At 44.0% G+C, this 25,442-nt stretch overlaps 1 protein-coding gene across 2 annotated transcripts in view; it reads right to left on the reverse strand.

The window, feature by feature from the left end:
- TEPSIN (TEPSIN adaptor related protein complex 4 accessory protein) overlaps positions 1–25,442 on the reverse strand; it is a 64,366-nt gene that overhangs the window by 31,277 nt on the left and 7,647 nt on the right. For both annotated transcript variants that reach the window (XR_003856363.1, XM_029599220.1), the window contains exon 2: positions 984–1,056. Coding sequence is in view for 1 of the 2 variants with exons in the window: in XM_029599220.1 (XP_029455080.1) it covers positions 984–1,056 (73 nt within the window). In the remaining variant the exon portion in view is untranslated. The remainder of the gene's footprint in view (positions 1–983; positions 1,057–25,442) is intronic.

Below are 25,442 nucleotides of genomic sequence, written 5' to 3' on the forward strand. Positions count from 1 at the left end.
GAAATGACACTTACCAGTCCTCCCAGGAACACACAACCACACAGGAGGGACCATAGTACAACCACTCAGCTAAGTCCACATCAGTTTGGAAAACAAACAAACAGCTACCGGACCAAGAACTCATCTGAGGGACCATGGAAATCACCTCAGGAATTCTCAACTGAGGGAGAGGACCATAAGGTACCATCACAGGAGAGCAGGGCAAATTAATTTCCTCCTTTTCTCCTTCTAAAACTTAAAGCAATCCCCAGTAGGGAGATGCACATCCACAGAGAATGAGAATACTGGCAAGGCTGATGTTACTGCAGGGTTATATATACTGTGATGTGAACTTTGCTCCGTCTGCTGGTAGAAGTGCATAACTCACTGGTTTTGGAGTCACCTGTCTTTGTGCAGCTAAAGAGTCATTAGCATGGAAAAGGCAAAAAAACAAAGTGGAGGGTAGGCAAGAGAGGGATGACAAAGTGCTAGGGAAAGTGGTGTTTTTCAATAAACACATTTCTTTTCTTTTTTTTTTTGCAACGGGGGTGTTTTTATGGGTTAAATCAGTTAAACCTAAAATCAGAAGCGCTAGTCATAATTCATGGAATTAAACCTCTCCCATAGCTTTTGCAGACACTCATTCAGCTGTAATATCCTTCCGTGACTGAATACAGCCCTCATAACCCATGGAGCAAGAACCCAAGTTATAAATTGAATCCATGTCACCTATTTGGTAGCTCATGGAACAAATTACCAAGTCAGTGGGCTGGGCCTAACTGTAATTTATCTGTGCAGTAAATCTGAATAATTATATTAGTGATAACAGCTGCTTTTTCTCTTTCCTTCTAAAGCTGTCAAGCAATATGCAAGAAGCAATGAAGCCAGCCACAAAAACTCCCTCCATCTGGAAAGATCTTTCATGCACTCACTCACTACAATGAAAAGCAAGCCTCATGAGATTTGCTCTGCACTGCTGAAACCATTTGCTTATAAAAGGATACGAGTAATATCTTCAAAGAGGTACCCTGGACATGGTACCTCATCATCAGCTGTTCCCTTTATCAGGATGGGGAGCTGAAAGGAAAAAACCTGGGCTATGATTGTCACAAATTACAAGGAAACAGGAGCTGAGTTATGTTCTTATAGCTGGTTTGTAGTTTTTGGACCACAATAAAGGAAAATTGGTTCTTACCTGCTAATTTTTGTTCCTAAGATATCACATATTCTAGACTAGTGGTTCTCAACAGCTTTTTTCGGCTAGGACACGCCTGACAATGGTTTTCACATGTGTGACATGTCGAACATGTGACCGTCATGGGGCTAAATGTAAATATACATTCTGCATCCTCAGGAACCCCCTCAACCCCCCCAACAATGGGTGGCAGAGCAGATCTAGGGCATTACCTGTACAACTCACCATAAAAAAAAAAAAAAAAAAAAAGAAGGATATTCTGGTTCTTAGTAAAAGCAAAACAAACTCTCTTTACAGGCCTACATACTAGTAAAATACCTCACCTCAGGCACACACACAGAACTGACTTTCACCAAGAACAGAAAGACCACTAATTATAAATATGGAGACAGAAACTGGAATGGAAAACCAAAAAAAAGCCACTCTGCATGCAGTGCAAACCTGGAGAAATGGAAAGAGAAATATAGCACCTAACATAGTCCCATGATCTGCAATAATGCACACAAACTAATCCACACAAAGTTACACCTGGATTATGGAACACACTCAAACAGTAACAACCCTATCTATGAAAAGGCAGCACTACAAATATTAAACCAGGCCCTAAACACTAATACACCTCCTATTAGGAAACCAGAACAAGCCAAGCTGCTATAGATCCCCACACAGAAATAATTGTAAAACTATACTAATAAATGTTACAAAACAGCTGATGAACAGAATAACATCCAACAATTAAAAACTCATACAAATTATTAAAAAATGGCCAAATATCAATAAAATATTTCAAAACAGCAGACATCACACAATACCCAATAATTAAAATGGCAGTTAATCAAGAAAAATAAACTTATAAAGCCACTTTATTTACCCTCTCCAACAACTCTCCTACTCCTTTCCCTCGCAGGCCAACAGCACTCACCAGAAGCAGCAAGGGCTGCTGAAGCTCTGTCCTCAAGGTCCTCTTCCTTAGGACCCACAACCAGTCACTCACACACAGTCTCTGTCTCACACAGACCAGTAACCTCCCTAACCAGTTTCTCTTCATCACACACACTGACCAGTCTCTGTCTCTCTCTCACAGAAACACATCACCTCCGACCAGTCTCTCTCTCTCAATCACACACATGCTCTCTCACTTACATACAAGCTCTCAAATCACAGACAAATGTTCTTGCTCCCATTCTACCATACACACACAAAGCTGTCACTCACGCACCCAGGCATCCATAAAGCTGCCACTCACACACATACACAAGCTCACATGGAGCCTCTTCTCATTGTTTGGCCCAATAATCCTGGCCTCTGCACTTCATCCACCACCGGCCTGGCCTCTGCCGGCGGCACGCAGCATCTCTCTGCACTTCAGCTGCTGCCAGCCTAGCCTCTGGCAGTGACACTCCCCTACCAACTGCATTAGCCAGTCCACCCCCCTGGGGAGAAGGGAAGCGGGACACCGGGAACTGCGACATACCTGCCGGTGCTTGGCGACACACTCGCGTTTTCGTGACAAAACCAGTTGAGAATCGCTGGTCTAGATAAGTGGGTTTTGCAATCCCTACCAGCAGCTGGAGGCAGAGAATAAAAACTTTCAGGCACTACTACATAACTGAGAGTGCCATCTGCAGTTCCTCAGTATTGACCTGTACCCAAGCCAAGATGCCTATTCTCAACAAAACTCAATGCCAACTCCCCATCTAGGGCAAGCAGAGGAAAAAAAACCAAAGTGGAACAACCCCTTTAATTGGACCCTCATCTCAAAAGAGGACAAAGGAAAAAAAAAAACAAAAAACTTTCAACCATAATGTCTTACATCTCTACAAATCTAAGTTCTGAATTATCAGCAATCAGCAGCAAGGAAGGTCTTTCAAAAAGGGGCTGAACTTCTGGACTGATCTGTGGTATTCCAGGAACGAAAATTAGCAGGTAAGAAACAGTTTTCCTTTCCTGTTCATACTCCAAATCAGTCAAGACAAGTGGAATGTACCCAGCTCCCCTACATTGGACGGGAACCCAAAGACTCGCGCACAACATAGCCTCCTCCTGGACCCTGAACATCCAATCTATATGTTTGGTGAAAGTATGCAATGAAGAGCAAGTCGTTGCCTGACAAATCTCCTACGGCGATACCAACTGACACTCTGCCCAGGAGGCTGCCTGTGCCCTGGTAGAACGTGCACGCAACCCCTCCAAAACAGTTCGACCCTTACAAAGATAGGCCAAAAAATTGCTTTCATTTAAACATCGAGACAGTTGTGGCCTTGGAAACCTACTCCCCCTTCTTTGCTCCTCTGAACAAGATGAAACAGATGATCCAAACGTCGAAAAACTGTTAGTGACCTTACTGAAGGTAATGCAACAGAATCTGATGAACATCGAACAAATGCAGCTCCTTAGCATGCAGGGGATCAGACGTCAAGTGTGGAAAAGCTGGCAGCTCCACAGTCTGATTTAAGATGAAAAGCGAAAACCACCTTTGGTAAAAAGGATGGCACAGTATGCAAAGAAACCCAGTCGCCCTAAATTTGCAAGAAGGGATCTCTAACACGACAAAGCTTGAAGCTCTGAAATTCGCCATAGCCGAAAACAATCGCACCAAGAAAACGCTTTCAAGGTGAGATCCTTTAACGATGCCTTTCTCAACGGTTTCAAAAGGAGATCCACAAAGAACCAGAAAGCACTAAATTAAGATTTCACGATTATCAAAAGCCATAGCCGTGAGAAAAAAGTTGATCTACCCAATCTGAAAAGATGGGCCCCTAATGCAGCAACCCTTGCGGATGAACCAACCGGATGGGAACTGTCTATCGGTGAGATTTTATTTATTTTATTTATTTTTAATTTTTATATACCGACCTTCTTGCATAAAATGCAAATCAGGCCGGTTTACATTGCAAACTGAACAAGCAGGAAATATAATTCCTTAGTCAGATACATAGAACATCTAGAATTAAAAATGTAAATGCAAACTTTTTAGACAGCTTAATAGAGGTTAATTAAATAACAAACATAACTAAACTTATTTTACACAAAGCACGAAAGTTAGCAGGAAGGGGAGCACAAAGGGGAAAGCTTTGAGATGAACCAGATCCATAAACCACGGGACAGCGTGGACATTTTGGTGCACGAGAATCTGACTGGTCTGCTGAAGGCTTTGTTCAATAGATCCCTGGAAATGAGAGTGATGCTACAAGATTGGAGAAGAGCAGTGGTGGTCCCGCTTCACAAGAGTGGGAGCAGAGAGGAGGCTGGAAACTACAGGCCAGTTAGCCCTACAATCGGTGGTTGGAAAATTAATGGAGACTGCTGAAGGAAAGGATAGTGAACTATCTACAATCCGGTGGGCTGCTCAACCTGAGGCAGCATGGATTCGCCAGGGGAAGGTTCCTGTCAAACAAATCTGATTTTTTTGATTGGGTGCTACAGAATTGGATCAGGAAAGAGTGCTCGATGTGATTTGGATTTTAGTAAAGCTTTTGATACGGTCCTGCACAGGAGACTTGTGAACAAAATGAGAAGCCTGAGAGGGGGTGGCAAGGTAGTAGCATGGATTGCAAACTGGTTGACTGACAGGAGACAGCATGTAATAGTGAAATGCAACCTACTCTGAAGAAAGAACTGTGTTAAGTGGAGTGCCATGGGGATCGGTTTTGGGACCAGCTCTATTCAATATCTTTGTGAGCGATCTGGCGGAAGGGATAGAAGGTAAAGTTTGTCTTTTGCGGATGATACTAAGATCTGCAAACAGAGTGGTCATGTCTGAAGGAGTAGAGAGAAAGAAAAATGATTTAAGAAACTTGAAGAGTGGTTAAAGATTTGCAGCTGGGATTCAATGCCAAAAGTGCACGAGTCATGCACCTGGATTGCAGCAATCCAAAAAAGCTTTATGTGATGGGCGGTGAAAGACTAAAAATGTGCACAGGTGGGAGAGAGACCCTTGTTGTGATAGTGTCTGATGATCTGAAGATGGCTAAGCAATATGACAATGCAATAGCTAAAGCCAGAAGAATGCTGGGCTGCATAGAGAGAGGAATAAACAGTAAGAAAAAAAAAAAGGAGGGTGAAAATGCCCTTGTACAGGACCTTGGCGAGGCCTCACCTGGAATACTGTGTTCAATACTGGTGCCTGTACCTCAAAAAGGATAAAGACAGGACAGAGGCGGTCCAAAGAAGAGCGACCAAAATGGTGAGGGGTCAGCATTGGAAGACTGAAGGACCTGGAAGAGGTGCAGGGGACATATGAAACAGACTTTCAGATATCTGAAATGTTTCAATGATGCACAATTGTCAAACCTTTTCTGTTAGAAAGAAAATCAATGGAATCAGGGGTTATGAAATGGAACTCCAGCAAGGACGACTCAGAACTAATGTCAGGAAACATTTCTTCATGGAGAGGGTGGTGAATGCCCTTCCGAAAGAGGTGAAGATGAAAACAGTCAAGGAATTCAAAGGGGCGTGGGATAAACACTGTGGATCCCTAAAGTCTAGAGGTTGGAAATAAAGAAAAAAGTACATGGGGGTAACTTGCTGGTGTGGCAGTTGCTACCCTTAACAATTAAGCCTTGATGCTATTGATTCAACTCTATCTTTGCTCTCTGCTTCAATGACAGTGAGAAAAGGGGAATTGGTTTCAGACAGCAACCAACAAGAGCCCAGACTTTTACAGTATGGGGAACAAATAAACATGGGGGTAACTAGGTAATGTGGTACTTACTACCCTTAATCACTAAGTCCAATACTTTTGATGCAACTCCAAAATTGCTATCTGCTTTCACGGCAATGGTTTAAGGGAAATTGGATTCAAACAGCATCAGAGAGCTCTGACTTACCATCTGGTAAACTGATAAGCATGGGGGTAACCTGCACAGTGCAGCGGTTACTGGCATAAGCTTGCTGGGCAGACTGCTTGTATCATTTGGTCCTTTTCTGCCATCATTTCTGTGTTTCTATGACATTCTATGTGATGCAATACACGCCCTACGAGAGGCCAAGCAGAAGCCTTGTCGGTGAAGGTTGAACCAGTACATCGATTCCCTCAGAACCCAACCTCTCTCCTGCGGCTGAAGAACCTCTCCATTTTGGCATTGCCCCGCGATGAGATCCAGCTGGGGATTGCCCCACCTGGCTTGAACAATGGCAAAGGCCTCCACTGACAACTCCCACTCCCCTGGATCCAGCTGCTGCCTGTTAAGATAATCTGCCTGCAATTGCCCACTCCAGCAACGTGAGACACCACCAGGCCTACTAGATGCTTCTTCGCCCAGACAAAAAAGTTCTTGGGCCTCCTGAGCCACCCAACATCTTTTGGTTCCACCCCGATGACTGACATACACCACTGTCATTGCATTGTCAGAGAAAACCCACACTGTCTGACCTTGAACTTGCAGAAAGAAGGCTACCAACGCTCATTTCCAAACAATTGATCAACCAGGATGCTTCCCTGATTGACACCTGATCTTGGGCTGCCCATCCTTGAACACACAGCCCCCCAACCTTTGAGGCTGGCATCCATGGTCATCACCACCCAGTTCGAGATTTCCAGTCCACCGCTCTCTCCAAATTGGGCCACGACAGCCACCTTGAGAGACTGGACCTGGAATTCCCCTGAAGTGGCAAAGGAAGCTGAAACTCCTCTGACTACGGGTTCCAATGGGACAAAAGCACCCTCTGTAGAGGCTGCATGTGAGTAAATGCTCATGGAGCTATCTCCAGAGTAGAAGCCATAGAACCCAGACCTGCAAATAATCCCCAGATCCTGGGCACTGAAAGCTGGAGCAGCTGCAGCTTGGTCACCTTCTGCAAAGTGAGAAAAACCTCTCTTAACTGGGTGTTGAACTGCACCCCCAGATATTCCAATGAATGGGACAGCCCAGGTGGCTCTTCACCAGGTTCACCACCCAGCCCAGTGACTGCAACAACTCCAAGACCCATCAAATTGAGTGCCAACAGTCCAACTCAGACTTCGTTCGGATGAACCAGTAGTCCAGGTACGGGTGCACCAAAATGCCTTCCTTCCTGAGCGCCACCGCCACCACAGCCATCACTTTTGTGAAAGTCTGTGGCGCAGTCGCCAAGCCGAAGGGTAGGGTTTGAAATTGAAAATGCTCCCTTAGCACGATGAACTGCAGAAACTTCCGATGGTCTAAATGAAATTGGGATATGCAGATTCTCTATTTAAATCCAACGATGCCAGGAACTCCCCTTTGCGAACTGCTGCTATCACAGTCCACAGTGTTTCCATATGAAAACCAAGGTACCCGCAGCACTGTATTGACTTCTGCAGAACAAGAATGGGCCAAAAGGTAGCCTTCCTTGGGAGCCATGATATAAACTCTAGGCTCCCTCGCCTCTGTTAGTTTCCTCCCATGTGCAGTTAACACGGCTGCTGGCTCCTCAGGCACCCCCCCCCCCCCCCCCGAGGTCTCCAGTACAGGCCCTTTCAATCGAGTCAAGCATCTGCTGCCCAGGGTCTCTGAGGAGGTTCCCCCTCCTCCAGAGACCCAACTGGCACACAAGGAAGCCGCACTGAGACATAATCGCCTCATCACTCAGGTCTTGCAAACTTTCCTGTGCTCAGCGTGAGGCACCATTACTGCCGCAACTGTCCCACTAAATGATGCCCCGCTTACAGTCCTGCTGTCGACGCCCAAACATGAACCACCTTGACTTCAGAATAACCTCTCCAATGCTCCTGCCAAGTCGTGGACCCTCTCTCAACCCCAATTCTGGCACAGATGCAGCTTCACAAACAGCCCTGCTCTGCCCCTAACTTCTTTATTTTTTTTTTTTTTTATTAATAAAAGCAACAAAGCACTTGCCACAAAAATAGAGAATACTTCCCTGCTTCTGGTGCTGCTGACTGGGGGAAGGGAGAGGCCTCAGAGAGGGCAAGAGAACCAGGACCCCTAGCAGTCTGCCCCCTCTGGATGCTGAGGGCCAAGCCAATACAGGGATAGCCAACCCCCTTGCTCAAACTGAGGGATGGCCCATGAAGGAACCTAACACCTCATGGAGCCTGCACGAAATACTTCTTTTTGATTCTTTCCTCTATTTAAAATTATTTATGTATTTATTTTTAATTTTACAAAACTCCAGACTGCAGGTTTGCACCTACCATCTGCTAGAGACAGAAATACTGATGAACTGCAGGTGGCACTATGGTAGGGATACAAAACCTACTTGTCTGGACTGATCTGGGGTTTGAAAAAACTATCAGGCTGATACAGTAAAGCGCGGCCGTGGTTACCCTGCTTCTAACACGCTTTCTACTCACAATTTGGCCGCGTTAGTCCAACCCGCGATTCACTATCCCTTTTAATCCATCCTTACCGCTTCTTTAAATCAACGGGTAACCCTTTCCGCCCGCAGCATGTATATGAGATGTAAACGATCGGATTAGCTATTCCCCCCCATTCAGTAACGTGCGCCCCGACTATTGCCTTTTTAACCTGCAGTTTAGCCGCACGTTTAACCTAATTTACCGCCTACCCCTACCCCTGCGTTAGAGGCAGGGGTAAGGGTAGACGGCAAACTTTCCCCCAGCCCCCGCTCACCTGCCCTGGCCACGTTCATGGGTGCCGGTCTCTGGGGCAGCCCCAGTCCTCTCTCCCCTCCTCCCGAAGCACCTTTAAGCAAAAGAAAACCTAAAAGCCTAAAATCCCCTCCTCCTGAAGCGACTCGACATGTAAAGTATTGTGATAAGTGTAACCAAAGTTACTTACTTTTTCTTTCTTTCAGCCCTTTCAAGCCCTCTCTGCCCTCCTCCAGAGGCGCCGCAGCTCCCCTTGCCTCCCGGGGGCAGCCGGCGGCGAAAGCGGCTTCCCCGTGGCCCCCCGCGGCGGAAGACGGACGAACGCACGCCCGTAGTGCCACGGGCGCTCAAGCCAGCGGAAAGCACATGAACGCGCGTGCATGACGTACTCCGTGACGTCACACACACGCGTTCAGGTGCTTTCGCTGGCTTGAGCGCCCGTCAATTTGGGTGCTCAAGCCAGCGAAGCGTATGAACGTACGCCGTGACGTTAATGCGCTTCACTGGCTAGAGCACCCAAATTGACGGGCCCCCAAGTCAGCAAAAGTGTATGAACGGGCATGCGTGACCGTAACGCCGTGACGACACGCAGCGCAGTTCATGTGCTTTTGCTGGCTTGAGCGCCCGTGCGTTCGTCCGTTCGGCTGCCCCCCGGGAGGCAGGGGAGCTGCGGCGCCTCCGGAGGAGGGCAGAGAGGGCTGAAAGGGCTGAAAGAAAGAAAAAGTAAGTTAACTTTGGTTACACTTATTCACAATACTTTACATGTCGAGTCGCTTCAGGAGGAGGGGATGATAGGTTTTTAGGTTTTCTTTTGGTTAAAGTTGGGATCCACTTCCTGGTACCTGTCATTTGAAATGACATTTGAAATGACAGGTACCAGTGCACCCAGGATACTGTATAGGCGCTGTATAAAGCGCCTATACAGTAAAATGGATTGCGCTTCATGGACGCGCGTTGGACGCGGCTTGCATTTGCAAGCAATTTAAATAGAGTATCGAGCGGTATGTGATCTGAACTGTGCGTGCGGCAAACGAGGCTGCGCCCGGCCCTGCAGTACTCTTTCTAAACGCGTCCTTACTGTATCGGCCTGAAAGTTTCCTATTCAAAGTGTGATGAGCTTAGGGTGTCTTGGTTTACAACAGACCCAAGCAAATCCTCTGGTAAAGTGAATGACGCCTTGTTAAGCACAGAGTGGACCCCTTGAGATAGTAAGGAGTTTCAATGAAGTGTGAAACTAAGGGAAAACTACTCAAAAAACTTTTACACAGGTAAATGTGGCGATAACCTGCATATAAAGCCTCTTTGAAAATTGCCCCTCTCTCTCTCTCCCTACCCCCCCCAAATTCAAGCAAAGTATATGCGCTATTTCACACATACTGGCCTCATAACTATCTTGAAGAATTGAATGTAAAAACAAAAAAAACTTCTCCCCACCCATCAGGTAATTTATAAGAACCAGTATGTGCTGAGATTGTACATCCCTAGAACCAAAGGTTAGAATGGGTATTACTGAAATTGATTACACTGATGGGAGGTACTACAATAGGCCTTCAGGCATACTAATGGCATCAAAAGACACAAATTCTAAATAGTGGCCGAAGTATGAAAGCGAGCAAGGCATCCACAGTTTCAATCCTTAAGCTAGACAAATTGTTCTGGCGAATCCAGGGAATGACTACCACATCCACAGTATACAAAGTAAAGCAGCTACAGAATTAGCAAACAAGAGAACAAAAAAAAGGAGGATGATCATAAGTATAGTGGGAAGTATGAGAGATACTTCAGCAACCCCATATGGATCAAGATTTGACCACAGCAGTGACCGAGGAGAGGTGAAATCAAACCTATAGTTGAGAGATTGGTAATTGCCAGTACAGGATAGTGAACCACAGACAAGATGGTCACAGTCAGCATAGAAAAGGCTTAAAACGATCAATGCAGATTCTGCAGAACAGAATGGCTACACATCTCACTGTTGAATGTGATGTGCTGATGCCAGAAGGCTTGTACACAGACAGGGCATAACAAGATAGAACAGCTTATTCATTGGAAACCGTGTAAACATTATAACACTGATGTACCAAACAAACACTGGGAAACAAACCCTAATAGAATAGAAGAGAACAAAGAGTTGTGATCACCTGGGACATCCTTATTCCCATGACAGGAAAATCAATACACAAAAAAATTAGATATTGTGGTGAAGGAAAAGGAACACAAGAATGGCATGCTGATAGAGGTCACACTGTAAGTTAGTCTATATCATACAGACGATCCTCTAATCTAATATTATATATAGACAAAAAACATAACTGCCAATATCTTTCAAATTAATACACAGAGAGCGTAAACAGAAGTAATATTTAAACATATCTTAAATGGATCATCATACCCCCCTCTGCAACTAGTGGGGCCATTTTGTTGGATACCGATTTTTCTTTTTTTTTTAATATTTTTATTATGCATTTCAAATACAAGACAGCAATACCGCATGTCACAGATTGGGTACAAATAATATTATAGGCAATTTCCATTCCTATACTATATTCTGTTTTACCAAGAAAATATATGTATTACAAACTTTTTCCAAGGAAATGATATAGTTTAGAACAAACAAGAGCAAACCCCCGTTATAAAAGTAATAGGAGATCCAAGATGTAATTTGAGCAAAACACAAAGCATTTTATACTGAAACATAAACAGGTAGGCAGTGTATTCAGAATATTCCCTATAAACTGATCTCAGCAGCTCTAGGTAATTTTGCATCAATAAACTTTCGTAATTCAAGCGGTTCTAAAAACACAAACCTCTCACTTTGGAATTTAACCACACATTTACTGGGGTAATAAATCATAAACTGAGCACCAAGGGTTTTCACCTCTTGACCCATTGAAAGAAATTTTTTCCTGCGTGTTTGTGTGGTTTTAGTTAGATCGGGGTATGTCCAAACTTTCTGACCCAGAAACTCTTTATCTCTATTTTTAAGAGATAACCTCAATATTTTATCTCTATCCGCTATGTTTACGAATTTCACACATAACGTTCCCCGTTGCTCTATTTGATCAGTCATACTCTGTTTAAGAAATGCAGTAATGTTTTCCATTTCTTGTTGTTGTATTCCATTTTTTTCCTGTTCTTGATCTTTCTTTTCCATTTTCCTTTGACTTATGAAGAAAATCTTCTCCATTATCGGTATTTCTCCTGGAGTTAGCATCAAGACTTCTAATATGTATTTTTTATACATCTCATAGGTGGATATCAGTCTGATACTAGGAAAGTTTAATATCCTGAGATTTTTATATCTGGCTTGATTTTCCAATGTCTCAATTTTCCTAGAATTTGCATTATCTCCACATATTAACCCAGCCTGGGCTTTCTCTACGATTTCCGCCCGATTTTCAAGGGATTGAAACTTTTCTTTATGCGCAGATAGTATCGGATCAATCTGGGTAACGCAATTCTGCATTTCTATCAGCGTTTTATTCGTTATTTCAATAGATGACTTTAGTTCAACAAGGACTGCCCACACATTTTCCAAAGTAATACTAGACGTTTGTGGAACGCTTGAAAATAACTTTTGACTCACTGTTCTCTCCGTGCAGTCACCGTACCTCTCTCCGGAGGCCTCTGCACGTCCTTTGCCTTCCTCCGGTGTTGAGGTTAGAGGGTGTCCTTCCCCTCTATCCTTTTGGCTCGCTTCCTCTCCATTCGGATTTCCCTCGAAGGAGTCGGGTAAGTCTGGCAACTTCGGTCTGACTTCTGTTCCCAAATCCGGGGACATGGCGAATCCTGGAGGCAAAGGTTTAGAGGGAGCCCCGGGGCCTCAACGAGATGTTTGGGCAAGTTGCGTCGGCGTTTGCTCACCATCAACGCTCACAACGGCCGCATCTCCCGGGGTATTGACACTGCTTGGCAAGAAGAAGTTCCCGATTGAGAGCTGAGATGAGGTGGGAGTCTGGGCTGTCGGGGTCTCTACCCTGACTCTCGCTTTCCTCTTAGTATGTGGCATTATTTTTGCGGAAAATCTTTCAGCTCGGGAGCTCGCCTCTTACACGTCCTGTAAGCAAGACGCCATCTTGGATCGGATACCCGATTTTTCTGCTTTAGGGTCTTTAATCATCGGTCCTTTTTATCCACACAGAATTTAGTAATTTTTAAATTTTATAATAAAATCGAGATACTTCCCCCATTTAGGTACAGCCTGACGAGATATCCCGTTTCGCTTTCCCTGCCTCAAGGGTTATCCTTATATTATTCTTAAAGCCAGGAATTTGTATCTCTTAGTGAATGAATGCTCTAGTTCAGTGGTTCTCAACCTTTTTCCCAGCGTGATACACCTGACAGGCCACGCTCACATGTGACACACTGCTCATTACAATTCACAGCAGAAATAGAAAACAGAGGTCCAGTATTATTTGATTGTTAAGAATGATACAAGGAAAAGATTCGTATTCTGTCTGAACAGAAATTGCATAAATAATAAACATTCCACACCAAAACAGCACCAATTTCCAGCACTCAAACAGTAACCACCTTACCTAAGAAAAGGCAACACTGAAATATTACACCAGGCCTTAAGACACCAATACATCTCCTATTAGGAAAACGGACCAAGTCAGGCTGCTATAGAGCCCTACACAGAAACTGCACACCAGCAGAAAACCTCACCTGAATCACATGTGCAGACCCTCACCTAACAAAGAATAAAGAGACCAAAACGCATAACTAGAAGCATGCCGACAAAAACTGAACTGGAAACTACAACAAGCCAGAGTCTCTGTATGCAGTGTAATAAAGGAAAAAAGAAACATCACCCATCTTTATAAAACAAATCAAGAAATATAAAATCAGTAGCAGTAAAACCATACTAACAAAAAGAACAGATTTCAAAACAGCGGATGAATGGAATATCCAATAATTAAAAACTCAAATCAAAATTTTCTAGATACCAATAAAATATTTCAAAATAGCAGACACAAAGACCCAGTAATGAAAAATAATATGGATACAAAATTTTTTGCTCTGTATACCTGGGAACATTTGATATCCAGGTGTCCTGAGATGTTCTGAATTAGCAGGAGGAGGGGGTGCTTTGCTTGCAAATTCTCCTCTCTCACATTGGCTCTCAGTCATTCACATATACACATGGTTTTTCTCTCTCACTTATATAGGCTCTTAATTGCACATTTACACACATGCTATCTTTTCAAACTTACACACACAGACTTTCAATCACACACATACATGCTGTCTTTTTCTCTCACACATAGACCCTCATTCACATGCTTACAAACATACTCTCTCTCTCATTTACCCACAGGCTCTCAATCACATACTCACATGCTCCCTCACCTAAACCAGCTCTCAATCACACACACAGGCTCTTAATCATACATACACATGATCTCTCTCACACACAAAGCATCTCAATCATACACACATACAGATTCTCAATCAAACTTACATTAATGTTCTCTCACAGGCAGGCTCTCAATCATTCACATACATGCTATCTCACTCACACACATGCTTGCTCATTCACTCTCTCCCCCCCCCCCCCCCGCCGGAACTAGCAGCAGCAGCAGCCTCCTCCCAACCCTAACCTCCTTCATTTTCAACCCTCACGGAGAAAGGAGTCCCATCGGCCGCGAGGGTTGACATTGCTCCTTATTTTACTCTTAGCTGTGCTGCTCATCCTTCAGACCACACCTCTCTTCTTTTCCTCGGGCCGATGCTGCCCGCACTAGCATGGTCTCTTCTTCCCGTGCACTCATCTGCTGCTCACCACTTTCTCTTCCGGGGCGTAGGAAGAAGAGGCCATGCCGGTGCCGCTGACTCCAGCTGTTCTGCCACATTCCGCCCGGGCTGTCAGCATTTCAAGCCCGGGTGGAGGAGGACCGGGGAGCAGCTGGGTCAGCGGGGGACCAGGAAGCGTGGCGACACACCTGCGTGCTCTTGGCGACACACCTGTTGAGAACCGCTGCTCTAGTTCATGGTGTAGCTATCGCTGCATCAAAGCGTCGACTGAACCTGCTCACAGACACCATCTAGCAGTGCCTAAATGGAGGAAGTATCTTGATTTTATTATAAAATTTAAAAATTACTAAAAATGTAATTTCTGTGTGGATAAAAAGGACCGATGATTAAAGATCCTAAAGCGAAAAAAAATCGGGTATCCAACAAAAGTGGCCCCACTATATGCAGAGGGTGGTATTATGGTCCATTTAAGATATGTTTAAATATTACTTCCGTTTACTCTCTCTGTGTATTATTAATTTTGAAACATATTGCAGTTACGTTTTTTTTGTCTATATTGCTGATAGAGGTGTCAGTACCCAGCAACTATTCTGTGAATCATATGGAGAAAGCAAAGATTCTTAAGTACCAAGAGATGGAATCAGAGACTAAGAAAATGTGGGAGAAAGATACATAACTTGTCCCAATTATTTTGGGTGCCATTGGCCCGATTAAGAAGAAAGCCTGTTGAGATTACACCCTGTGAACACCAGAAGGTGTTTTCTGTTTAGGACAATGCAAGTACTAAGGGCATTAGCAGTAAATATGAGACTGAGATCATCTTCAGCATACCAATGGGGTTCATTCCAGTCAAGGTGTGTGCAAAACAAACCCATTTGGAGAAACTGTCCAGAGACAAAGAATGAGTAAAAAGCCTTAATGAATCAGGCCCTATATTTTGTTTCATCCAAACTGCTCCCACACCATTATGCAAAGGCTGATTATTTAACTTTTTCCTTTGCTTGCTTGTAGAATCTGCTGTTTCAAATAAGAAATATATAAGAACTGCTCTTTATTATATGAGGAACTTTGCTATATAGTTCAAAGATTAGATCTATCTTTTCTATCTAGTCCATTGTATAAACCTGCCTCTGTAAGGGAGGAGCCAGTGAACCAAAGGTAATAGAAAGGGGTGGGGGAGGGGGAGGAGTAAAATCAGATCTAGAAACACTTCTAGGGGCCAATGCAATAAATATGCATGGAAAACCGGCGCTCAGTGTTGAGTGCCCACTTTCCTAACGTGTGCCCAGCCACCTCTCCTGGGCACGCAATCGAATATTTACATGAGGGGTTGTGCTAAAAAGGAGCCGCTAGGGACAAATGTGCGCCCATAGCACCTCCTTGGCAGAGGGCACCCAGGAGAGGTGGCTGTCAGCGGGTTAGGAAAACAGATGCTCAATTTTAAGAGCGTCCATTTTCCTAACCTGTCAGCACACTTTTTTTTTTTTTTTTTTTTTTTTTTTTAAACATTCTGGTCCTTTTGGTTCCTCTGACTTAATATCGCCATGATAGTTGGATGAAGTGCAGAAAAGCAGTATTTTTTGCTTTTCTGTACACTTTTCGGGCTGCTCAGAAACTAACGCCTGCTCTGGGCAGGCGTTAATTTCCGAGGGTAAAAATGTGCGCATTGGGTGCACTTTTTTTTTTTTTTTTTTAAATCAGGGAGAATAGCTAATAGCCTCATTACCATGAACTTGCAAGTGATGAGCACTTTTAGCTTGCGGGGTGCTGGATGTGCGTTTTGGGCACACTAATCCCCTTAAAGAATAAGGGGTTGTCGACATGTATCCAAAACCCGTGTCCCACCATGGGTTAGACAGTGCGCTCGGCTGCGCACACTGGGGCAGATTTTAAAAAGTTGCGCGAGTGCGTACTTTTGTTTGCGCAGCAGGCGCGAACAAAAGTACGCCTGATTTTATAAGATACGCGCGGCTACGCGCGTATCTTATAAAATCTGGGGTTGGCGCGCGCAAGGCTGCGCAAAATCGGCAGCCTGCGTGCGCCGAGCCGCGCAGCCTGCCTCCGTTCCCTCCGAGGCCGCTCCGATTTCGGAGCGGCTTCGGAGGGAACTTTCCTTCGCCCTCCCCCCACCTTCCCCTCCCTTCCCCTACCTAACCCACCCCCCCGGCCCTATCTAACCCCCCCCCCCTTACCTTTGTCAGCAAAGTTACGCCTGCTGGAAGCAGGCGTAACTTTGCGTGCGTCGGCCAGCAGCCCCACTCCGTCCTCCGGTCCCGGGGGCTGGTCCGGAGGCCTCGACCACGCCCCCGGGCCGGCACCATGCCCCCGGGCCCGCCCCCGAAATGCCACATCAGTAGGCCCCGCCCCCGACATGCCCCCTTACAAAAGCCCCGGGACTTGCACGCGCGCGGGCCTTTGAAAATCCGCCCCACTGTATTGCATCGGCCCCTTAGTGTGCAGCCTGATTCAAAAGCATACAGCACTCCAATCTGCTAAGTGATTTGTTTAAATATATATTTTCCTCTCTATTTTAGTGTACATGTTTTATTTCTGCTGTTAAACCCTTCCTCTTGCATAATAGTTTAACAACTTGTGTCCTAAATATAACCTGGGCTATTCCATCTATATTGTTTCACAGTGAACTTGCTTATATAGACCAAAACTCCCCAGCTGATCTTTATTAATAGCTCTCTGTGCTACCTTGTTTGGAACAGGCTTTGCCAAACAGAAAATTTATTTTATATTGTTGTAAAAAGCATAATTTTTTGGCTAGTCTCTTTAATCACATCCTCTGTTTTAAAGGGAGATCATAAGGTCTACTACCTATGTTATTTATTCGCTCCCATTCACCCCTAGGGTGTTTTCGTCTAAATAGTTTTTTCAAGAACTTAGGTCTCTATTATTCGTTTAACTTAATCCAACAACTTGTACATTAATTAAAACACTACTCAAGTCCCCCTCACTGACCCTTGTTATTAGAATGCCTTTTATACAGTGTGCTTATGTCCCAAGGCATACCATTTGGAGACTTAAAGGTTGTCCAATTTGCCTCCAGCTATCTGCAATGAACAACGAACTGACTCATCTGGAAGAGGAATGGTTTAGGCTTCGAAAATCCTCCTCACAACATCCAGAATATCACTCCCACCTTCCGCGGAGGAATCTGAATCCCAGGAAAAATGGGATTTCTATGGGCTCTTGGTAGAACACATGTGACCCAGAGACACCCAGTTTCCTCTACTGAGAAACATCCAGGATATCTTACTCCACTCCCACAGAGGAGTCAAATATCCAGAATAAAAGGATTACAGTGGGCTTTGGTAGAATAAGGCCTGTGTTGAACAGATACCCAGTATCCACACTGATACCCTTACATAATTCCTTTTCTGCTTTGGAAACCAAAGCTGCTCCCAGGTAGTCAATGCAATTATACAATAAAGACTTAATATCAATGATGTCAACCATCTAGGGACCATCAACCTTGCTAGATACAGTATCCAAGCAGTACAGGAAGATTTCCAGTGTATTGGGAAGGAGATTAAACCCATGGTAAACAATATTTCCTTTTCTGAAATATTTAAGGTTTTTTTACACTGACATTCATTTTAGGACATCATATGGGTTTACATGTAACAAATTCAGCAACAGAGCTTTACAGTGTAACCAATATAACAATTTATTCAGAGTAACAATAATAACAGTTTAACAGAAACAGCTAAGCAGATTATATTTGTTTAGTGCAGCATTAACAGGTTAAAAATGTAAGAACATAACATGTCATACTGGGTCAGACAAAGGGTCCATCACACCCAGCATCCTGTCTCCAACAGTGACCAATCCAGGCCATAAGAACCTGGCAAATACCCAAAAACTAAGTCTATTCCATGTTACCGTTGCTAATGGCAGTGGCTATTCTCTAAGGGCCGGATTTTAAAAGGGTTACGCGCATAAGTTATGCACGTAACCCTTAAAAAAGCCCCTTCCGCGCGCCGAGCCTATTTTGCATAGACTCGGCGGTGTGCGCAAGCCCCGGGACGCGCGTAAGTCCCAGGGCTTCACAAAGGGGGCGTGTCGGGTGGGCGGCGTGAATTTCAGGGCAGGGCGGGAGGTGTGTCGGGGGGCATGACACTGGCCTGGGGGCATGGTCGAGGCCTCCGGACCAGCCCCGGGTTGGGTGATGGCGCGCCAGCAGCCTGCTGGCGCGCGCAGATTTACATCTGCCTCGGGAAGGCGTAAATCTGCTGACAACGGGGGGGGGGGGGGGGGGAGGGAGGAGGGGAAGGTGAGGGGAGGCGGAAGGAAAGTTCCCTCCGAGGCCGCTCCAATTTCGGAGCGGCCTCGGAGGGAACAGACAGCACGTGCCGGGCTCGGCGCGCGCAGGTTGCACAAGTGTGCACCTCCTGGCGCGCGCCGACCCTGGATTTTATAAGATACGCGCGTATCTTATAAAATGCAGCTTACTTTTGTTCGCGCACCACGCATGTGGTGCGCGAACAAAAGTACGCGCGCGTGCTGTGTTTGAAAATGTACCCCTAAGTGAACTTAATAGCAGGTAATGGACTTCTCCTCCAAGAACTTATCCAATCCTTTTTAAACACAGCTATACTAACTGCACTAACCACATCCTCTGGCAACAAATTCCAGAGTTTAATTGTGCGTTGAGTAAAAAAGAACTTCCTCCGATTAGTTTTAAATGTGCCACATGCTAACTTCATGGAGTGCCCCCTAGTCTTTCTATTATCCGAAAGAGTAAATAGCCGATTCACATCTACTCGTTCTAGACCTCTCATGATTTTAAACACCTCTATCATACCCCCCTCAGCCATCTCTTCTCCAAGCTTAAAAGTCCTAACCTCTTTAGTCTTTCCTCATAGGGGAGCTTTTCCATTCCCCTTATCATTTTGGTAGCCCTTCTCTGTACCTTCTCCATCACAATTATATCTTTTTTGAGATGCAGCGACCAGAATTGTACATAGTATTCAAGGTGCGGTCTCACCATGGAGCAATACAGAGGCATTATGGTATTTTCCGTTTTATTCACCATTCCCTTTCTAATAATTCCCAACATTCTGTTTGCTTTTTTGACTGCCGCAGCACACTGAACCGACGATTTCAATGTGTTATCCACTATGACGCCTAGATCTCTTTCTTGGGTTGTAGCACCTAATATGGAACCTAACATTGTGTAACTATAGCATGGGTTATTTTTCCCTATATGCATCACTTTGCACTTATCCACATTAAATTTCATCTGCCATTTGGATGCCCAATTTTCCAGTCTCACAAGGTCTTCCTGCAATTTATCACAATCTGCTTGTGATTTAACTACTCTGAACAATTTTGTGTCATCTGAAAATTTATCTCACTCGTCGTATTTCTTTCCAGATCATTTATAAATATATTGAAAAGTAAGGGTCCCACTCCACTGCCCACGCCCTTCCACTGAGAAAATTGTCCATTTAATCCTACTCTCTGTTTCCTGTCTTTTAGCCAGTTTGCAATCCACGAAAGGACAGCGCCACCTATCCCATGACTTTTTACTTTTCCTAGAAGCCTCTCATGAGAACTTTGTCAAACGCCTTCTGAAAATCCAAGTATACTACATCTACCGGTTCACCTTTATCCACATGTTTATTAACTCCTTCAAAAAAGTGAAGCAGATTTGTGAGGAAAGACTTGCCTTGGGTAAAGCCATGTTGACTTTGTTCCATTAAACCATGTCTTTCTATATGTTCTGTGATTTTGATGTTTAGAACACTTTCCACTATTTTTCCTGGCACTGAAGTCAAGCTAACCGGTCTGTAGTTTCCCGGATCGCCCCTGGAGTCCTTTTTAAATATTGGGGTTCCATTTGCTATCCTCCAGTCTTCAGGTACAATGGATGATTTTAATGATAGGTTACAAATTTTTACTAATAGGTCTGAAATTTCATTTTTTTAAATTCCTTCAGAACTCTGGGGTGTATACCATCCGATCCAGGTGATTTACTACTCTTAAGTTTATCAATCAGGTCTACCACATCTTCTAGGTTCACCGTGATTTGATTCAGTCCATCTGAATCATTACCCATGAAAACCTTCTCCGGTACGGGTACCTCCCCAACATCCTCTTCAGTAAACACTGAAGCAAAGAAATCATTTAATCTTTCCGCGATGGCCTTATCTTCTCTAAGTGCCCCTTTAACCCCTCGATCATCTAACGGTCCAACTGACTCCCTCACAAGCTTTCTGCTTTGGATATATTTAAAAAAGTTTACACTGTGAGTTTTTGCCTCTACGGCCAACTTCTTTTCAAATTCTCTCTTAGCTTGTCTTATCAATGTCTTACATTTAACTTGCCAATGTTTATGATTTATCCTATTTTCTTCTGTTGGATCCTTCTTCCAATTATTGAATGAAGATCTTTTGGCTAAAATAGCTTCTTTCACCTCCCCTTTTAACCATGCCGGTAATCGTTTTGCCTTCTTTCCACCTTTCCTAATGTGTGGAATACATCTGGACTGTGCTTCTAGAATGGTATTTTTAACAATGACCACACCTCTTGGACATTTGTAGCTGCACCTTTCAGGTTTTTTCTAACAATTTTTCTCATTTTATCAAAGTTTCCCTTTGAAAGTTTAGCACGAGAGCCGTGGATTTGCACACTGTTTCTCTTCCAGTCATTAAATCAAATTTGATCATATTTATTTATTTTTAATTTTTATATACCGATATTCTTGTATAATATACAAATCAAACCGGTTTACATTAAAAACAGAAGATGTAGGAAAAATGTTCCCTTTGTCTAATACATTGAACCTTTATAACAAGGAAATTGTTAACAAGGGATAAAAACTAAGAAAAAACATGGAGAAAGGTAAACAAAAGAAGAAGAAACAGAGAAGTTTAAAAATGAAAAGGTGGCACAAAGGGGAGTGCCCCTTTGTTGCGCCCCTTCAGCGCTCGACGCCTGGTGGAATGGTGCCGTTTACCGGCTCGACGTTAGGCGGGACGACGGGGGGGGGGGGGGGGGCGGGTCTCTTTCTCACTGTCTTCCTCCCATCATTCTCTTTTTAATTCCACAGCCGGATTTTTCCATTTTTTTTTTTTGTCTTTTTCTCTTCAGCGATTGATTTTAAAAGTGCCCGGTGCTGGTGGGCTGCCCCCTCTGCATAGGTGCCTGGTGGAATGGTGCCATTTACCGGCTCGACGCTAGGCGGCCCCACCACCGTTACCTCTCTCACCAAGTCCTGTGCTCCACTGAGAATTAGGTCTAAAATTGCTCCCTCTCTCGTCAGTTCCTGAACCAATTGCTCCATAAAGCTATCATTTATTCCATCCAGGAACGTTATCTCTCTAGCGTGTCCCGATGATACACTTACCCAGTCAATATTGGAGTAATTGAAGTCTCCCATTATTACCGCACTACCAATTTGGTTAGCTTCCCTAATTTCTCTTAGCATTTCACTGTCCGTCTCACCATCTTGACCAGGTGGACGGTAGTATACTCCTATCACTATAGTCTTCCCTGACACACAAGGGATTTCTACCCATAAAGATTCAATTTTTGTATTTAGTCTCATGCAGAATGTTTATCCTGTTGGACTCTATGCTATCCCGGACATAAAGCACCCACACCGCCTCCCAGGTGCTCCTCTCTGTCATTGCGATATAATTTGTACCCCGGTTTAGCACTGTCCCATTGGTTATCCTCTTTCCACCATGTCTCTGAGATGCCAATCAATGCTATACATTCTAATTCTCCCATCTTACTTCTTAGACTTCTGGCATTAGCATACAAACATTTCAAAGTTTGTTTTTTATTTGACAAATATGAGTTGCTAAATAATATGCATATATGTCTAGATTGACTAGTATAAATTAATGTCATTCTATAGTTGGGTGAGAGGATATCGTTTTCAGTAGGAAAGGCTCAGGACAGGTGAAGTTTAGTATTCTCCGTGTGTAGTGGTTAGTGTGGGGAGCGTGGGTGGTATTAGATGCAGAGTATTGGGTGCAAAGTAGTGTCCTTGAGATCATGAGTAAGCTTGTGTGAAGAGCCAAGTTTTTAGTTTTTGTTTAAATTTGTATAGGGTGTTCTTGGCGTAAATCAGCAGGCATAGAATTCCAGAATCTGGGGCCAGCAATAAATAGGGAGCATTCCCTGGTGGAATTGTAGTGAGTGAGTCTGGGTGTGGGAATGTTTAAGGTTGCTAGGTAGCGAGACCGGGTGGGTCTGTTTGTGTTGCGGAAGGAGAAGGTGTTATGGGGCCAATTCATGTCTGGGTTGTGTAGGGATTTGTGTATTATAGTGAGGGTTTTGTACTGTATGCGCTGATGGATAGGTAACCAGTGTAGTTCTTTGAGGATAGGGGTTATGTGATTGTTTCTGTGAGTGTTTATGAGGATGCATGCAACTGCGTTCTGCAACAATTGGAGGGGGGAGATGGTGTTTTTTGGAAGGCCAAGGAGTAGCGAGTTGCAGTAGTCTATTTTTGTGAAAATTGTGGACTGAAGTATTGTCCGGAAATCATTAAAATGTAAGAGTGGTTTCAGTTTTTTTAGGGTTTGCAGCTTGAAGTAACATTCCTTGAGGGTGTTGGTAATTAATTTTTTGTGGTTAAGTTGATCGTCTATGATGATTCCTAGGTTCCTTGCATGTTGAGATGTTAGGATTTAATTTGGGGTGGAAGAATTGAATTTAGGGGTGTATTATGTTGAATAGGGGTTAGATGGTTGTGTGGAGGAGTTATTAAGGTTTCTGTTTTTGAGGTGTTGAGAGCAAGGTTGATACTACAGAGGAAGTTGCTGATGGCTGCAAGTGAAGCTTCCCAAGTTTTGATGGCTTTAGGTAGTGAGTCAGTGATTGGGATGACGATTTGTACATCATCTGAGTATATGTAGTGTTTGAGGCCAAGATCTGAGAGGAATTTTAGAGAGGCAGAAGGTAAATGTTGAACAGGGTTGAGGAGAGAGAGGAGCCTTGGGGAACTCCTTGTAATATATTGAAAGCTTTGGATTCCTGGTTACCTATTCTGATCTTGTATTGTCTGTCTTTTAGGTAAGAGGTGAACCAGACTTGGGGGGGGGTTCCTGTGATACCAATTTCGGATAGCCGATCGAGTAGTGCGTTGTGATCTATGTTGTCGAAGGCCGCTGAAATGTCTAGAAGTGCGAGAATGAATGAGTGGCCTTTATCTAATCCTTTGAGTAGGTGGTCGGATAGTGAAAGGAGGAGGGTTTCAGTGTTGAAGAATTTACGGAAACCATATTGAGAATCGGATAGGATTTTGTTGCTTTTACCAGAAATACTACCAGTTCATGGTAAAGGGAAATGAAAGGATGAGCCAGATAGAAAATGTCAATACATGGTCCAAATAAAGTGGATTTGGATACAATGGAGGCTGGGGCCATGTATGGAGCAGTAAAAGATTATACAGTATGGATGGCCTATGTTTGTAGGTGGCAGAGAAGATGATCCTACATGACAAACTAAAATAGGGGGGTGACAGAATGTGGCCAATGAAACTGGAATGTCACCCTCAAGCAATACAGGAAGGGAAAGGACATCATAAAATCAGTCAACTCAACATTCTAGGCTTAAGCAAAAGAGCAAAAACATTGACCAGGAAGAGCAGCAAAGAAAGTACCAAATTCACTAAGGGTTTTTTTCTATAGACACAAAATGGGAGAAAAGCCTTAATGAATTTGGCCCTAAGAGAGGAAAGATGGAAAGTTATGACCACAAATGCTCATAGCCCAGGCAACAAAATCCCAGATCTGCAGGCCCTTACAGTGGAGGTAGACTTGGACATTGTTGCTATTACGGAGTCTTGGTTCACTGAAGATTCATGACTGGGATATGACCATCCTGGGCTATAACTTGTTAAATAAGAACAGAGGACAACAAGAGAGGAGACGTGGCATTTTATGTCAAAAACAAGATCAACGCAACAGAAACGCAAGGAATATTGAGTAGGGAAGAAGTATTATGGGCTGTCCTAAAAAAAACGAAGATAGTTCTTCCATTTACACTATAGGACTCCAACACAAACTGAAGATCTGGACCGAGATCTGGTCAAAGACATCCAAAAGGTGGGAAGGAAAAGTGAAGTGCTACTAGTTGGAGATTTTAATCTGCCGAATATAGATTGGAGTATCCCTTCTGCGGAATGTACAAGAAAGTAGAGAGATAGTGAATGCCCTTCAAGGAACCCATGAGGGAGAGCATAATACTCGACCTGGTGCTCACTAATGGAGATGTCTCGAATGTGCAGGTAGTGCCCAACCTGAGCACCAGAGATCATCAAACAGTATAGTTTGAAATTGTGAATAGGATACAGAGAAGTCACGTGAAGACCCAAGTTTAGCATTTCAAAAATGCAGACTGTATCAAAATGGGGATGTCCCTGGAGAAAGAAGAAGACTGGGAGATAATGGGTGAGGTAGAACAACAGTGGGCCAAATTAAAAGGAGCTATTCAAAGGCAACAAACCTATATGTTAGAACAGGAAACAAGTGTAAAAGGAAAAAGAAACCAATCTGGTACTCAAAGGAGGTGGCTGAAATAAAGTAAAGGCAAAAAGAGCAGTGTTCAAGAAATATAAAGGATCCCAAAAAAAAGGAACGCAAGGAAGAATACCTGGTGAAACTGAGGGAGATGAAGACAGAACCTCAGGTACAAGCTTAAGCCTTGAGTCATCATTTTGCTATAAATTTTGCAGGCCTAACACCCGCGATAAGGAAAAGGGGCGTAGTTAGGCTAATTTTCCTGTTACCGCATCACACAGCTATATTACCGCAGCGCGTTAAATTTATCACACGCCGCATTATTTCACATTGCACCCTGCGTTAGTTACTGCCCAGACAGGTTGTATAGCATTTGAAGCTGCTCCTGGCTAGCTAGAGAGCGCGAGAGCCTCTTCATAAGGCTTTCATATAAGTAAACTATTTATATCACTGTAGGAGGGTCAGCTAGTAACTTGAGGTGAGGTTTTGGTGA

The sequence above is a fragment of the Rhinatrema bivittatum genome, chromosome 4, assembly GCF_901001135.1.
Source record: "Rhinatrema bivittatum chromosome 4, aRhiBiv1.1, whole genome shotgun sequence".
Classification (NCBI taxonomy): domain Eukaryota; kingdom Metazoa; phylum Chordata; class Amphibia; order Gymnophiona; family Rhinatrematidae; genus Rhinatrema; species Rhinatrema bivittatum.